Source organism: Mus caroli, chromosome 1 (assembly GCF_900094665.2).
Source record: "Mus caroli chromosome 1, CAROLI_EIJ_v1.1, whole genome shotgun sequence".
NCBI lineage: Eukaryota > Metazoa > Chordata > Mammalia > Rodentia > Muridae > Mus > Mus caroli.
Window position 1 is genome coordinate 77,532,677 of NC_034570.1, and position 18,303 is coordinate 77,550,979.

Genomic DNA, 18,303 nt, shown 5'->3' on the forward strand with positions numbered 1-18,303 from the left:
TCTCTCCTCTCTCCTCTCTCTCCTCTCTCCTCTCTCCTCTCTCCTCTCTCCTCTCTCTCTCTTCCCCTTCCTCTCACTCTCTCTGTAGTGTGCCCATGTTTGTGTGGATGTGCCCACTCATGTGTAAATTTTTATGTGCATGAAGATCAGAGGTCAACATTAAGTGTCTCCTCTAGCACTCTGACAAAATTTTTGAGACAGAGTTTCTCACTGAACCTGGCGCTCATCCATTCAGCAAGTCTAGCTGGCCAATAAGCTCTAAGAACCTGCCTGCCTCCATCAGACCCTACCCCTGGCACTGGGTAACAGATGCTCACCACAGTGCCCAGATTTTACATGTGAATATCTGTGAATCCATAACTAGAATCCTGTGCTTGCCTGGCTCGCACTTTAATGACTGAGTCATCTCCCCAGCTCCTTTGTGGCCCCATCCTTGGCTCACACATTAGACCTGCCTCCCCTGATGACTCCAATCTTGTAGATATTCTATTGTAATGCCCAACTTGCTACCATCATAGCATTTTTCTCATTAGAAATGACATAGCTGTGTATCGGCTCATCTACCATCTGCTTTTCCGCCCCCAGTGAGACCATGGACTTTCTGAAGGAGAACAAATGTGGGTTCCTCTTATTTCTGAGTCCCAGCAGCCACAGTACTTGAGTTATTGGAGTCCCTGGGTAAAAAAAATTTGTGGAGTGAATGAGTGCATGAATGAACAGATGGAGAAGAGAACATATTCTAATAGAGCTGTTACACAATAGAGGAGTCAGAGAAAGGAAACTGGATGACACTGAAGAAATAGAAAAAGGATGAATGTTAGTCATCAGGTCTTGTGCTTACAGATGGATGGATGGATGGCCATGGAATCAAAGCAAAGGTAGAGAGTTTAGTTCTCAGTGTGCTCCAGATGGTGCAGCAAAGTAAGGGGGAGGTTCACTTCAGAGCTCATTCCTTAGCAGGGGCATCCAGAACGCGTGGAAATGCTGGGCGATACAACACTGTTTCTTCCACGGAAGCTGGAATGATTCCACCACACAGGAAGGGTTGGAGGGACAACCCAAGCTGTGGTTATCGGGTTGCTATGTGGCACTAGCAGTGACTCAGAAGAAGAAAGAGCTAGGCTTTGTGACAGACTCTAAAGAAAGCCCAAGATTTGGCTCAGGAGACAAGGAAGAGGAACAATGTTGGACTCAGAGATGGGATTTTGAGTAATGCATATGGAGACATTAATTGCAAGCACATTTCCTCTCCCTCTAAGAAAGCAGACCATTGTGTAGGATAAAGAGAAGTGGAAGTATTGAGGAAAAATCAGCTAAAAAGCTATCAGATGTGAGAGAGCCAATAAGGCTACAGTTAAAATGTGACTTTTGGCTCTGAGTGTGAAGGTAAACACTGACATCCCAACTACCTGGGAGCATGAGGCAGGACAGACAGTCACTTGAATGCGAGACCAGTCTAACAACATGGCAAGACTTCAAACAGATAGGTAGGCAAATGATAGATAGATAGATAGATAGATAGATAGATAGATAGATAGATCCAGACAGACAGACAGACAAGCAGGCAGCAGACAGGCAGACAGCCACAACTCTAAGATCCTATTTTAGTTTCTTTTAAAATAATATTACAATGATTCTTTAAGGACATTCACCTAAAATCTAATGATTGTCTTTTGGGGTCAGAATTACAGGACATTTTTCTTTGAGCTGGCTTGAATATAGAAGTTTTTGGTAATTCTGGGTAAATGCTTAAAGTTATTTAAAATTTTATATAACATCTTCAGCTAGCCTAGAAGAGCAGACAGTGGTCAGGTGCAATGTCAATGACCTGTATGTAAATGACCTGTATGTAAATGACCTGTGGCTTGGCAGTCCCAGATGGATGCCCGAGATCACCGTGACCAGAACAGACTTGACTTTTAAAATAATGCATTCCCCATACAAATTAAATTACAGTCATATATTAGTGGGGGGATTCAAAAGTAGAACAACAAGGAAAACAGAATAGCCTGTCTCAACAAAAAAACAAAAACCAGCTTAGGAGAAGCGGAAGTATCAATCAACCTGCTATTATGTCATAAGAGATGAAATTAGGTCAGAAACCAAGACTTGGTTAACCAAAAAATAATGAATTGAATATTGTTTCACTTGGCCATGCAGATTACGTGGTCATCTATATCTTAGGTCGGGTCTCTGTGTCCTGCCTGAAGAAGCTTGCAGGACTCAGACCCAACCCAAACACTTCAGACTACATCCTTGAAACACAGAACAGAATATCTTTTAGTCAGCCCCGCCTTCTCCATTGCTACTCTAAAGGAGAATGGGTACTAAGAGAGAAATCTTGCTTCTGAAAAAAAGATAAAATAAAGTTATTCTTATTTTCTGGGTTATCTATGTTTCTGGTGCAAAGGATTTTTACATCATATTGAGAAAACAGTGGTGTTCATGATCTTCTAATAGGAATATCACCAATCGCACGTAATAGTCAAATTCTAGACTAAAACCAAATGGCAACAATCTCAAGGCTTGGGAAAGCAACACAAAGCCAGCAGGATTTGGAGGGTAGTCAAATGTAGACCAGTAGCCAGTGTGAGGTATGTTGAATTTGAAGATCTTGACCTTAAGGGTAGCCACAGATGTGACTGTTACAGGGAACTAAGACAAGCATCCAAGGCATTTCCTTTGTCTTATGGAGCCTGGGGAAGGACTTCAGGACAGCACAGCATGGGGAGGAAGCAACAGTCTTGGCAAAGAAGAAAGCTAGGGAAGGTTACTCCTAGAGTCTGTTTGAGTCTCTAGAAGACTGGAAGCCTGGGTGGGCTACTGGAAGCAGCCAATGAGATCCAAACTCTCCTCTGCTGTCCCAAAGTTTGCAAGTCTATCTAGGAAGGGCTACCCATTTGCTGCAGTGAATGCTGGTTAATCCCCTCTCTGTAACATGGCACTTCCTCCACAGGATCAACTGATTGTTGGGACAGTTTGAAGTCATTTGTTCATTCAGTCATTCAGTGAGCCAATCAACAGATGTCTCACATGTCTGTAAGAGCTAGATGCTCTAAAGGAAACAAACCCAGTAAGTATCGTTGCCCTCAAAGGGCCTGAATTCCCCTGATGGGGCATGGATATGAACCAGTCATCCTCACAAAAGAAAAAAATATGTTTATAGGGAGTTGGTGTTCATGATGCATAGATGACTGACAACACAGGCTAGAATTTCTTAGCAAGAGAATTGTGCTAATCGATTGTGTAGATCAGGTTGGCCTGTGGGAAGTTGCCTTCTGATAATCAGTGGGAGGGAAATTCAGTCCAATGTGGGTGGCACCAGTCCCTGGGTTTGGGTCCTGAACTGCGCACTAAGTTCGCATGCATCCATTGCTCTCTACACTATGTATAATGTGACTTATTGTTCCAAGCTATTATGGCTTTAACTTTTTTCACAATGACAAACTAGAACCTGGAGTTAAGAGCTAAAACTAACCCTGTCACCTTCTCCCCTAAGTCACTTTTGTCAGGATATCTTATCACAGCAACAGCCATGAAACTGGGACATAACACAAGAAGAACATGGCTGATAGAGTCCAACAAAGTGTTTATATCCTGAGTCTACCTGGACCAGAAAACCACAGGATTCATCTCAAAATGGTACAATAACATTTGCCCTGTACACTCATTGTGGGAATTTAAAAGATACCTTTTAATAACTTACTGTTAGATACTCTTCCAAGCAGTGCAGACTCGTGGCTTGCTTAATTATTGGAACAACCCTGTTAGGCGACTCCTAAGAATACTACCTTTACTGCATAGATGGGAAAATGGGGGCTGGAAATGTTAAGCAACTTGTCCAAGGTCACCCAGAAGCAAGTGATGAACACAGATTCAATCTCATGTAGCAGCAGCGATTTGAGCCTCAGCTTTTAACTGCCAGGTTATGCTGAATCAATAATCTTAAAGGGCAAGCGTGCTGCTCAAGACACAGTGCACACTCAACAAATGGCAGGCATCATATGATTGCTATGGTTACTGCAGATGCTGTGGTTTCACTATGAGCCACAAGAGAAAAACTAGAGACAGACACAACCCTGAATATATATTTTTTTGAGACTGTAGTATGATTACATTATCTCTTCCTTCCCTTTCTTGCCTCTGGATACTTTCATATTCCTCTCCTTGCTCTTTCAAAAGTGTGGACTCTATTTACATTAATTATTACATGTATGTATATGTATATATATGCATATATGTTCATAAATATAACCTGCTCAGTCTGTATAGCATGACTTGTATTATATTTTCAGAAATGGCCATTTGGTAATGGTGTGCTCTTCCCTCAAGAGGACTATGTCTCCTGTTCTCAGGATTCCTTAGTTGCCTGCAGTTCTTTGTGTGGAGTTAAGAGTACAGGCCTGAAGAAACCTTGAGAAATTGAATTAATGTGTATGTCTATGCTAGGTGAATCCATCTCCCCACTCCCTTTTTTTCAGGTATATGGTTTACATGTATGTGTACATACATGTGTTCATATATGTGGGAACATAACATGAATATGCAGGAGTGCCCAGGTGTATGTAGGAGGGCATGCTGACTTTAGGAGACTTCACCAATTGCTCTCCATCTTATGTATTGAGCAGGATCTCTTGATTTAACCCAGAGATTGCCTGTACAGCTAGTCTAGCTATCTAGCTTGCTCAGGGGACCTTCTGTTCCACTTTCCAGGAGCTATAATTACAAGACAGGTGCTCACCAATCCCACCTTGTACATTTACAGCGGGTTCTGGGCATCCCAACCCTGCTTGCACGACCAGCACTTTAACTACTGAGTCATCCTCCTCAACCCCTAGCCCCCTCTTTTTGGAAAAAAAGAAAAAGAAAAACATAAGAGCATCGTCATCATTCATTCATTCACTCATTCACTCATTCACCAGATGGTAAGTCCCGGCTGCCCCATGTCAGTTTGAAGCTGCCCACTGGCATGGATTTCCCAGTGGGAAGGAGAGGTGACCATGAGTGACAGGACCCAGCCACTCACTAAATACCCCTGCAGCTGCTGTCCTCACAGAGGGGTGCAAACAAAACTCTCTGCAGTATTTCTATTCAAATAATTTCAGAGGCACTGAACTGTATACAGAAGGAGAGGAAAGGATTTTTTTTTAAATGAGAGCCCTATCATAAAAAGAAAATTAAAGAATATGGACAAACCATAGAAGTCAAACATTACTCACACTTAGCAAGCTCACAGAAGGCCCTGTTCTGTTACTAAAGGTGAAACTCTACACCAGTTAGAAGCCAAGGATTAGGCTGCTATGGTTCCTAAGTGGAAGGGTGTCTCAAGGATCCTGCCAAATAGGAAAACAAGAAGTACATGTATTCTAGCCTGTTCAGTTTATGGGAACATGCTGTAAGTTCTCAGATAAATACACAAACTTTATGTGGTCCTAAGAGAACGCTTTCAGCAAGCTATCATCCACATCAAAATACTGCAGAAAGCAGCTCGCTCCCAGAATGGTGTGATACCTAAACACATATTAGATGCTATGTCTAGTTTCTGAACAGGGCATATTACCTCAGATGTAACTCCAGCACCATGTGTTCTGAGTATTTGTAAACCCTTTAAGGTCCAAAGCTTTCCCACTGAAATTGGAGTTGAACAAAGGGGTTTATGTAGCTAGAGTACTCGATGGTGTAAAATCTAGGAAAACAAAATAGTTTCCCATGAAGCTTGTTGCAAGACATCTAGAGTAATAGAATAGATCCCAAGCCTCCTTCTCTATGATCATTACTAAAACAAAAGATATTTGTGCATTTATCAAGGGACTCTTAAATCATATATTGGAATCAAAGACATTTAAAAATAAGATCTCTTAAAGATCTCATCTAGACTGTATGTGCTTAAACATATCCACATATTGAAAAGCTGGTATGCAGTGATAGGGTATTCAAAATCAGAAGCTGTCAGAATTAAAATTCATGAAGCTTGCTCTTATTCTCTTATTCTTATACCCTCTTACTCTCTTACCCGTCTCTCCTCATTCCCCTAACCCCTCTCTTTCCACATGATCCTGGCTGGTCTCTCTCTCTCTCTCTCTCTCTCTCTCTCTCTCTCTCTCTCTCTNCTGGTCTCTCTCTCTCTCTCTCTCTCTCTCTCTCTCTCTCTCTCTCTCTCTGGCTTTCTCTATCTTTACTCCATCCTCAACTCCCCTCCACATGCCCTAAATAAACTCTATTCCATGCCAAAAAAAAAAAAATCACGAAGCTTATAATTTAAAGATCTCAATGTTCTAAACAAAATATGAGACATTCTCATGGGAAGGATGTATAAATAATCAGAAACCTTCAGAGTTAAAATGCATCTAGTTTCAACTTAAAGGCTCTCCAAGTTCTGAACCAAACATAAAATTATACTGAAGGAAAGTAACATAGCCACCAACTAAAACACTAGACTTTCTTCCTCCATGAAATGAATGACTACTTCTACTTTTACAGTCTCTATTATAATCAGAACAAGTAATATTATTAAAATATGGAACTAGAGAAAGATAAATAGAAATAAAAATTAAAACCAGAATTCAGAGGTAGGAGAGATGGCTCTTTGGTTTAGAGCTTGCACTTCTCTTACAAAGAACACATGTTTGGTTCTCAACACCCACTTTGGACAGCTCACAACTGCCTGCAATTCCAGCTCTGAGGATCTGCTGCCCTCTTGTGGCCTCCTCGGGCATCTGCACTCACACTTGCTTACTCTTCAATGTATATATTCATAATTTAAAATAAATCTATATTTTCAAAAAGGGAATTCAGTGACGAAAGACTGACATCTTAGTGTCAGAGGATCAGCACACACACCCAGAAAGACAGTGATGCTGACACGGCTTTCTCCCAAGTGCCTAGTTCTGAACTGTGGGAAGGGCTTTTCAAGAAGGATGGTATCAAAAAGACAGCTCCTAGGAAGGTGTTCACCCCGAGTGCTCTCTCCAGATCAGACGGAAAAAGAGCCTTCAAGGGAAAGGGATGAAGGAAAACAGTATGGGAGACACTATCAGGCACTAATAAAAGCCCTGTCCACAGGGAAACCCTGCTCTCCACAGCTTTCTAGCCCGAGAAGGACTGTTATGAGCAGATTCCATGATTTACAAAACAAAAATAAAGAACAAACAAAAATAAAAAAAAACCAGGGATATCCTTTTTCCAGACTTATGAATTGAAATAGTAGAGAAGTACAGAAGACTTAAAACCCAGAATACTGCATTTCCTTTACTCATGCTTATGGTGACAAAGACAGTATGAAAGATGAGCACCAGGGACAGCTGCACACACAGACTCACAGCAATTGTCACAGCAGGCACTAGACCCATGCAAGCACAAGCCAGACAAAATCCCAGCATGGAAAATAGAGGAAAACATAAAAGCCTACCCTTAGCCACAGAGCTATTGGCAATTCCTAGCTGTTTGGAGACAGAGAGCCAGTCTTCTCTGAGAGTGGCGTTTCTGAACTGACCACACTTCCGTGAAAAGTCACACATCCGAGAATATCTAGACAGCTCTAGTTGGTCTTGATGATTTTTGTTTTGTTTGTTTGTCTTTTAGGAACATACAGTTGGGTGGATGGGGAAGGGGGCATAGATCTGGGAAGAGATGGGGGTACGTGGATATGATTAAAATACATCGTACTAAATTCTCAAGGAACCAATAAAAAAGTAAAAATAATAAGTATCACAGATGCTGGAGATGCAGCTCAGTCAGTAGCTTGCTGCAGTGTGCATGAAACCCTGTCTTCAACCCCCAGCACATGAACCAGAGGATGGCGGACATGTGTAACCCCTCACTCAGGGGGTAGAGTCAGGGGGTTCAGATGCCCAAAGCTATCCTTAACCACATAAAAAGCTGGAAGTCATCCTGAGATGCATATACTGCCTCAAAATGTATACATAAAATAAAATACACATCATAGGTCTTTGTAAAAGCCAGTCACCTGTCTTCATTTCTGGCTATGTGATCAGAAGCAAGCTATTTGCCCTCTTTCCAGGCTGTTAAATTTAAAAAAAAAAAAAAATTAGTGAAATATCATGAAATCATTGTGAGGATCAAGTTAATAGGCAAAGTGGTTAGCATCTGAGTGTTCTGGTTTATGGGTGATTCATTTACCAGCTATTAACTTCCTGCTAACAAGAAACACAATCCACAGCTAGGGTTGCTTGAATCTTGGGAACAATAAGAGAAATAAATAAATTTCTTACTCTCAGGGCCTAAAAGGGAGGAGAAAAAAATCAACAACAATATACAAAAGACAAAGTAGAAATGAAACAAAAAGGTATAGGGATAATCTTCTGTGTAGTGTGTAGAAAAATCACCTATCAATAAAAAGCTAATGGCCAATACACTGAGGCAGGATTAAGAGGCAGGACTTCCAGTTGAAACAGAATCAGTAAGGAGGAGAATTTTCCTACTGAGGTTGTAGCTGACATCAAATTAGAATAAAAGGAATATTAAGTTAAGAGTTAGTCTGGGAACCAGCCTAGCTTATGACCTTGGCATTTATTAATAATTTTCAGCCTCTGAGTGTTGTTTGGGAACTGGGGCATGGGTGAAAAGGCTGCAACTATAAGAAAGTCAAGGGCTGGCTTGGAATTTCAGAACACTTTATGCTTTAAGACACTTTTCAGAATTGCTTTAGTGTGGAGCTGAAATGAGAAGAATCTTGGAGGGACAAGCTCTTCTCAGTGGGGAAATGTTCCACAAATTTAGTTACTACACAACCACCCTAAGAAGAAACATGGACATAAAGAAGAATAGAACTGTGCCCTTCTCAGGAAAATGAATGCAACCGGAGATCATCATGTTAAGTAAAATAAGCCAGATATAGATGAACAAATATCATGTTTTCTCTCATACAAATAATATCAATAGGTATATAGGTAGACAGAGAAATGATAGGTGATTGAGAGATTATATAGATGATAGATAGACAGATGCCATCCTCAAAGCAAAAGGGGAACTAATTATTTTGGAGTGAAGTGGGTAGTAGAAAAGAGAGATGGGGAAGGGTAGTAGATAAGGAAATACATGCAAAGTACAATGACTGTGTGTGTGTGTGTGTGTGTGTGTGTGTGTGTGTGTGTGACACTTAAAAAATAAAAGCTTTTTAAATGCTCATCACCAGCTACAAAGATTCCAGACCTTCCCAATGCCATCTCACTCTTCAATGGAAAGAGATCTCTGGATAAAAAGATTTCTGGGATACTCACCCTCATCCTTTCAATGCCTGAGTACCACAGTCTCCACAGCATGGAGCAGGCATAGAACCAGGGGATGAAGAAGTGTCATAGACCTGGTACCCGGAGCTTAGACTACTGTAGGTCAACTGGCTGTTATTTAGTCTTAGCCAGATCTTCTTCCTCAGTGGTATCTCACTGGTGTGGACCAAGGGCCCCTGAAATACAAGCTCTATAAAACCCACATCTCCATTTCTGTTGCCTCCATTAAAGAGCCCAACCAACTAGAAGATGGTAGGAGCCACATATCTCCATGTCACTGTCCCCTGCCCTCCATATCAGTCCTTGCCAAGAGCCCCTGTCTTTTTTTCCCTGAAATTCTCCCAAGATATCAGCTTCCTGATTCTTTCCAGAAGGTCTTCAATTCCAGGAAGCCAATTACTTCCTGGGTTTCTCCAACCATCCCCAGATCTTTCTCCTTATTTTTCACTCTCTCTCTCTCTCATCTCTCTCCAGTCATGTTCAATAATGTCCCAGAATAAAATGATCAAATTGTTTGGTTTAAATTTGCCAGCAGTTTAATGGCAATTAGTGATGGAACATTAACAAAAATACCAATCTTCCTTGAGACCATATCCAGCTGCTCTACTGAGCACTTGCATCTGCATCCGATTTTAATAAAAACAGCAGATGCTGTGACTTTGTACTTACCCTGTGTAGCACACATTATCAGCTTGTAGATGAGATCCTGAGGCCCCGAAAGGCAAAGCTACTTGTTCATAGAAGAGAGGTGAGTGGAAGAGCTGAACTCGAACCCTAGGCCTCTGTTTCCCTCTACTACAGAATGAATAAGTAGTGGCCCATTTGCAACCTTGCCCCATCCCCTTTTCAATCAACTGCCTCCAAGCCCTCATCTTAACATCACTTCAGTCCTCAGGCCCACAATGAACTAGACTGTACCCAAGAGGGGCCTTATCAACTTCTCTAACCATCAACATCTACTACCTAACACGGCACCTGATGTGTAGCAAGTGCTCAGAAAAATCTGCCAAGAAGGAATGATAGCTAGTGAAACTCTAGCTCAAATTGTGCAATCTGTCCTCTTGGAGCCTCTGGAGTTGTACCTTTCTGGTGAATATCAAAGAAATAATAAAGTGCTTGGGAGTTAACTAAACTTTTTTTTGCAAAATATTCCCATTTGGATCCATAATATCTCTGAATCCTGATTTTGACCAAAGGAAAAAGTCTAGAAGAAGTAGGTGGCAACTGACTCATCCCAAGTGTGACAAAGCTTTGGGAAACTGCAGAGTATTTGTGGGCAAGTAACAATGGTGCTTCTTGCCCTGGTGTGCCTCCAAGTATTCCCTCTTTGTCTGCACTGCCAAAGAAAGATAGGAGACGAGGCATTCTAAAGAGCAGGCTCATAGAGCACATGGTACCTCTACACTTTGAGAACCATATGCATTACCTACACACAAAATTGGGTTTGGGGGTGAAACTCAGCCATCCTGCTCATGTTCCTTCCAGGGTGAGCAGGAATTAACCCAAGTGCAGTTCATTGGAACCCCCAATATTAAGAGGAGGACCAGGCTCTTGGCTGTAGTGAAAACTTTCGGTTTCTTTAAAAACCCAGATATGTTATGTAAATATGTTTTTGTTTTAACCCCAGGTGAGGAATCAGAGCTTGCTTCACAGCAAGTGACTACGATTTGTCTTGTCATAAGGAAGGGCATGATTATTTTGCCCAGCTGCAGATAGTTTACTTTTGGGATTCTGGGAACTTTTGAGAGGGTACAAACATGAGAGCTTGGAAAGGAGCCAGAGGCATGCTTTGAGGAGTCCAGTTCCTGTTTGTCAAGGGGTCGTGAGCAAAGAGATGAGGAGTTGGAGATATTCTGACAATGGAGATTGTACTTGGCCCTAAACAGCAAGAACTAGCCTAAAATGGTTCACCACCACCCCTTTTCCCTTCTAACCTTCTTTCTCTCCTACCTAGTGTGAGGGGGTTGGAAGGGATGAGGGTAGAATAAAGTTGGAACCATGGTAGATAAATAGAACCCAATAAAGAAGCCCCCCAAAAGAGCCCCAACACTTGGCCAGAGACAGCTGAGGGTGATTTGAAGTATTGAGATGTCAACATCTGTACAGGATCTATATTTAACCTCTGCAGAGTATGAAACTCTAAATAGTTACCTGTGTGATGTCTGTGAATCAAGAGCCCACTTGACAGTTTTAGGCGAGGAAAAGCTCTGCCACTGTGTTGTTCTTACAACATTAAGGATTTAGAGTAATCCCCTCCCAGCAGAAAGAGGAACAAACCATTCCTTAATGCCGAGCTCTGTCCTCGACTGCCTGCCTGTTTTGTTTTCTTTTGTTTTTCCTTCTTAACAGGAAATCATCTGTTCAAATAAAAACAGCCCTAAAGATCAGACTATCCAGGTAGCTTAATTTTTCTAAGGTAGATAGTTGCTGTAAAGCACAAAGAAGACAGACTTCATGTTGGATGCTTTTAGTGTGACTTTATATGGGAACTAAAATGTACAGAAATCTTGAGTAGAGTTTCACTATCAGGCTCTATTTTATTAGAATTCATTATAAATGTCGAAATCACCAAAGTGTCTGGGTTGCATATATTATTCAAACATAGTGGTAAAGAGAACCCATGTGGGGCATTGTAATACATGCCTATAATCTGAGCACTCAAGAGGTAGGGGCAGAAAGATCCAGAATTTAAAATCATATTCAGCTACATAGCTAGTTCTGGGCCAGCCTGGACTACATAAGACCATTTCACAATAAGTAATAAAACAACAAAAGAGAGGGAATCATCTTCTGGGAGAGAGAGAGAGAGAGAGAGAGAGAGAGAGAGAGAGAGAGAATGATTGATAGATGATAGACATGATACATATGATAAATAGAAAGATAGATGATAGATAGATAGACAGACAGACAAACAGACAGACAGACAGACAGACAGACAGACAGACAGACAGACAGACAGATAGATAGATAGATAGATAGATAGATAGATAGATAGATAAGATTCTCTTATATGAAGTATTTAGAAACTAGAAGTACCAAACTGATCAAAAGAGTTTATGACTTATAATGGAAAATAAAAAGCTTGCAAAAGTATTAAATGACATCTTACCTTCCAGACACTGGCAGGTGAACCCGCTGAGGCTGGACACACATGTGGCTCCATTTCTGCATGGGTCTAGGACACAGTAATCAATCTTGGACTGGCAAAGCTCTCCAGTATAACCTACAGAAAAAGAAGATGCCCATTGTCCAAGACCTGTTCTTCCAAAACTACCAGAGCCACCCTCAAATTAAGGCACTCCGCCAGAACCCACCCTTGGAAGCAGCCACCTTGCTTAAGAGTGTATTTGAGACTTCTTGATCTCATGTAGTTTTATAACCAGAAACTACCATAACATTAGAAGTATGATTCAAAATTCACTCATTTTAAAAATTGTTTTCTCTTGACTTCGCTGGGAATTTTATACATTGGAAGTCTCAGAAGCTGAGAATGATTTCCTCTGTCCCTAGGATGGTGTCTCTCTGACATAGAGTACACTTGGGCTGAAATGCCAGTTACCTTCCCAGAGTCACCACCATACCTTTATATAAGAGGGATTAAATATTTTAATGGATAATATTGAGCACTAAAAGCAGCCACTTGTGTTAATTCTATACCCTGTGCTCTCATTTTAAAGACTAAGAGATATTATTCTTGATACTTATTTGAGTCATAAATCCAGCTCTCCCTTTCCCATGAAGCCAGACCCCAGGTAATCTTGTGGGATAGTAACATAATCACAGGCAAACGGTGGGAAAATCAGGCTGTAAATCTCCTGGAACACCTTGGGCAACCTGAGGGCTTTAAATAAATCCAGGTTTTTAATTCACTTTTAAAACAAAGCCCTCTGGGGAGACAAGTTTAGAGAAAATAGCACACTAAAATGTTCCTTGTCTTAGAGTAGGTGATGCTTAAGAAAAATATGGAAAATACAAGATATAAAATAAAATATTTTCATAATAAAAGTGCCCTCAGTTGTGATATTTGAGTGACAGGACCATTGGATAGTCTAGAGAAAATACCTGTTGTAGATTTTAATTAGACATGTTTTCTACACAATTATAACCATTCAGTAGTATTAAATTGCCATGGTAGTTTTAACTACACAAAAAAACAGAAATTATTGGTTTTGAAAGGCTTTCGTTAGCACACACAGCTGAGACTTGCAAAACTCAATGAGTTGAGTGAGAGATGGACTGTCTGAGGCCCAGTTAACCTGCCAAGTTCATGTGGATTACAGTGAACAGAAGCCACCATCTCAGCATCTCCAGCCATCCTCCTCGCTCACTTCCAAACAAGCCAAGGCATTCCCAATTAGTAAAACGTATGAAAGAGAAGCCAGCCTATAGACTAAAATCCCAACACCAGGATGAGAAGCTTCCTCTGAATCCCAAAAGGCATCTTTGAGCATGACATCATAGAAAGGATGTATCTTCAAATGAAAGCTCTAGCTTCAATGCGTGAGTCAGTATGCTTGCAAGTGGAATGCTGAGAACATTGGGCTAAAAACAGTATGTTCAAATAGGTTCACATAGGTTCACTCTGATCGCCTTTCTGCTTGGATAGGAAAGTGTCCTAGGACACCAAAGCCCAGGAACCACAAAGCTCTGAAGAGGGAAGGTCTCCCAGTGGAAGGGTACCCTGAAATACAAGGGCCCAGAAACCACACAGCTTTGAGTTGGGACAGTGTCCCGATGGAATGAGACACCAGAGCCCAGGAACCACATAGCTCTGAGAGGAAGCAGAGATGTTGCAGCTTCCAGGAGAGGATATCACCAGCTGAGCCGAGGAGCTGAGGAGCCTCAGCCTGGCTCCTTCTCTTCTTCCCTTCTCATCATTGCTTCTTGTCAATGAGAAAGTCATACGAGGTAGCAAATCTCATGAAAGAGATTTATTTATTGGAGGGTCCAGGATGTGGAGGGACGAATACAGGAGTGGCAGTCTATGCTCCCAGGAGAGAACAAACAGCAGGGATTTGGACAATGCACAGGGCTTATATAGGGGTTCTTGGGGGGGGGTGGAGCTTTCTAGGGTGAAGATTTTCAGGCTGAGGATTGCTGGGATTTCAAGCTCTGAGCTGGGGGAGCTCAGAGATTGGTGGGCTTTCCTATTCCTGTTGGTGGCTTTTGTTCAGATTTTTCACCTAAAATTAGCATAGCCTTAGAGGGTCCTGTTGAGGGGCTGGAGATGACCTTATGACAGTTAGGGAGATCTGGGGGAGGGGCCTGGCTCCTAGAGCCCTTCAGAGAGTAGGGGGACCTGGCCACTTTCCTGCCTTGAGGGTTTACAGCGTTTACAAAGGGAGTTCACGGCAGAGAGCACCTTCCCTGACTCTTAACCAACATTAATCTAATCACACACACAGTCCAGTCCCCTATCCCATCCCTCCCTTTTATAAATAAGGAAACTGGGGATTAGGAAGATTAAACCATTTGCACAGTCACCAGGGATTCAAACTCCTGGGCCCAAGCCCTTAAATTCAGCTATGCCTAAATCAGTAAGCAGCCTAGACAGGAAATAGAACATCTTAGTTCCCACTGTGATCTCAGGCTTAGGAGGCTGAGGCAGAAGGATCTCAAATCCCAAGCCAACCTAGGCTACACAGTGTCAGCCTCATTTAAAAAAAAAAAAAAAAAAAAAAGGAAGACTTTAGCCAGGTGGTGGTGGCACACGCCTTTAATTGCATCACTTGAGAGGCAAAGGTAAGCAGGTCTCTTGAGTTTGAGGCCAGCCTGGTGTACAGAGTCAGTTCCAGAACAGCCAGGACTACCCAGAGGCATGCTGACTTGGATAAACGAAATAAATAAATAAATAAATAAATAAATAAATAAATAAATAAATAAATAAGATTTTTAATGACCATTTCTTTGAATGATTTGAAATTTCAAATGTATTTAAATATAAAGAAATTCAGATCTAACCTGCCACCCTTGTCACCTAGCTTTAAGTGCCATTAACATTTCTATGTAACATCATCTGGTTTCCTCATAGCTTCCCCATAAGGATTTCTTAAAGCAAACTGCACTTCTATAAATATTTTATTATGCGTCCTTCTCAAAGGAGGATTGTTTTTAAAGATTGATTTTAATGTCCTCTCTAATGTGTAGCTCATTTATAAACTTAAACATTTTTAACCTTTTTATTAGTGCATAATAATTATACACAATAGATTTCATTACATCTTCATATCTGCTTTCATGTTGACTATATTCACCCCATTATTCTCTCATCTCCCTCCAATTCCTAATGATTCCATTTTTGTTATATGTATTAGTATCAAAATTTTATCTTTTAAGAGCTTCACTTGTGTGGAAATACACAAACATCCCATGCACTTATTTTTATAGACCTAAAGATTTGAAACTGTAAGTAGAGTGAATCTGAGGTCCTATTCAAACTACCAGTTCTGTATACAGGTTTTATAAGTAAACAAATAAATTAATTTACATTTTAATGTGCTGGGTGTTGGGGCTGCCATAGTGACTTGAGGGGGCCAACAGGCATGGGTCTGTGACTGCGGAAATTCTACATCACTTCAGAAGGTCTGATAAAACACTTCTCATATGCCAAGATCAATATGGCACCCTAGTGAGGGAGGTCCTGTCTGGAGTAAACATTACCTCATTATTTTCTTCTCCTTGGGCTTTAGAATCTTTACAAACTTTGAGAGCATAAGAAACAGTGAAATCATATTTAAAAGACTCTGGGTAAGTAGAGTGACTTGTAATCTATGAGTCTCCTGATGTGCCTATGGCTCAGCATTTCTACAAATGAAGACCGATAATGGAAGCATTCACTGGGGGAAGTGGGTAAAGAGGAGGCAAGAGAGGCAGGCTGAGATTGCAAGCTGATGGGACACAGAGCATCCCTGGCAATACTGGAAATACATAGTAACTACTAGAACCCAAGGACTGATTACATCGTAGCAACTATAGCCAATATCTGCCCGTGCATGTGTAGAGTGGTATTGATGCCTGTCCACCCCAGGCTGGTCATGTGGAGCCAAGAATCATTGTTGGCCTCCTGTGAGTTACTAGGGAATGACTATTACATCATTCTCATCCGCTGACAATGGCCAGCTCCGGAAGAAGAGAGGCAAAGCACGAAGAACCACACTCATGAATTCAGGAGCTTTCAACCACAAGATTAGCAAGACATTTCTTAGACCTTCAGAGACTAGCAGCCTGATAGAAATTGTCAACCATCACACACACACACACACAGACACACACACACACAGACACACACACACACACACAGACACACTCAGACACACACAGACACACACATAGACACACACACACATAGACACACACAGATACACACACAGACACACACACAGACACACACACACACAGACACACACACACAGGCACACACACAGACACACACACAGACACACACACACAGGCACACACACACAGGCACACACACAGACACACACACACAGGCACACACACAGACACACACACAGACACACACACAGACACACACACACAGACACACACACACAGACACACACACACAGACACACACACAGACACACACACACAGGCACNAGACACACACACAGACACACACACAGACACACACACACAGACACACACACACAGACACACACACACAGACACACACACAGACACACACACACACAGGCACACACACACAGACACACACACAGACACACACACACAGACACACACACACACACACGCACACATGAGTCTCGGGACTGGATACCTAAGACTGACCCTAATCATCCTTCCTGAGCCTTCTGTCTCTTCAGTTGTTAGTTTGTTTGCATGTCTTTTGGTTGGTTGGTTGGTTTGGGGTTTGTTTGTTTTTTTTTTTTTAATCTCATAACCAGACAGTCAAAACTCAATAAGCAGTAGACAGGAATTTGAATGGGACAAGATATTAAAATCTCTTTGAGTTTTCTATCTATCCTGCTGAAAGTAGGATGGTCACGTTTTTAGAGAAGCATGCCAAACAGTCACAGCACTTTCCGGGCTTGTGACAGTGGGAACAGACACCCAGAGAAGCATGCAGATGTTTAAGAAAGACTTGAGTGTGCCAGTGCTGAGGGAAAAGTGACCTAGTGGCTGATGGGATGTCTTAGGTAAATGTGCTCTTGCATACATGAGTGAGTATGTGGTTCCCAAAGAACCATGCCAAACTCCCAAGTGGACAGTCAATAAAGAATGGCAGAAAAAATAGGTGAGTGGCACTTACATGTCCCATAAAACACAGGGCAATGGCAAGCTTCACACTAGTCCTCGATGAAAGATCTCGGTCTGGTTGCTATAGGAAGTTAATCACCACATAATACCTTGGGACCTTATGTCCCAGGCACACTTCTTGTCTTTGTTCTAAGCTCCCACAACTGTAGAACCATTTATCACCATGGTTCCCCCCTCCATAACAAACTGTATCCCTTGAACTGCAAGCCAAAGTAAACCCTCCTCCTTCTGTTTCTGGTCACAGCACTGAGAAATGTACCAAAGACAAACCAAACACAGAAAGGATGGTGTTGGTCCCGTTCAACACTCAGTATGGGTTTGGGTTAGGCTCTTCTGGAATGTGGAAATCCCAAGATTAAACACATCCCAACTGAAAAGATGTTGTATCTGAGAGACTCTGTCAATGTGATTCCAATCACAATGTTAAAGTGGGTAACAGGTTTGTTTTTTACTAATGAATTTTAAATTGAAATATGAGGTTGTTAGATTACATTGAGATGTTAAACAGATCTCAGAAATCACTATTTAAATTTAATTCTCCTAAGAGAACAAACACAACAGACAATTCCTTTCCTATTAAAGTGTGTGTGTGTGTGTGTGTGTGTGTGTGTGTGTGTGTGTGTGCGTGTGTGTGTAAATGCCTGCCTGTCTATCTGTCTGTCTTGTTTGTCTGTGTGTGTGTATGGAAATGCCTGTCTGTCTGTTTGTCTATCTGTCTGTCTTGTTTCTCTCTCTCTCTCTCTCTCTCTCTCTCTCTCTCTCTCTCTCTCTCTCT

General features: G+C 41.6%; 1 protein-coding gene across 1 annotated transcript in view; it reads right to left on the reverse strand.

The window, feature by feature from the left end:
• The window catches only part of Dner (delta/notch like EGF repeat containing), a 301,982-nt gene that overhangs the window by 81,630 nt on the left and 202,049 nt on the right, over positions 1-18,303 (reverse strand). Inside the window, exon 7 of the mRNA XM_021173483.2 lies at positions 12,358-12,471. Coding sequence (XP_021029142.1) covers positions 12,358-12,471 — 114 coding nt within the window. The remainder of the gene's footprint in view (positions 1-12,357; positions 12,472-18,303) is intronic.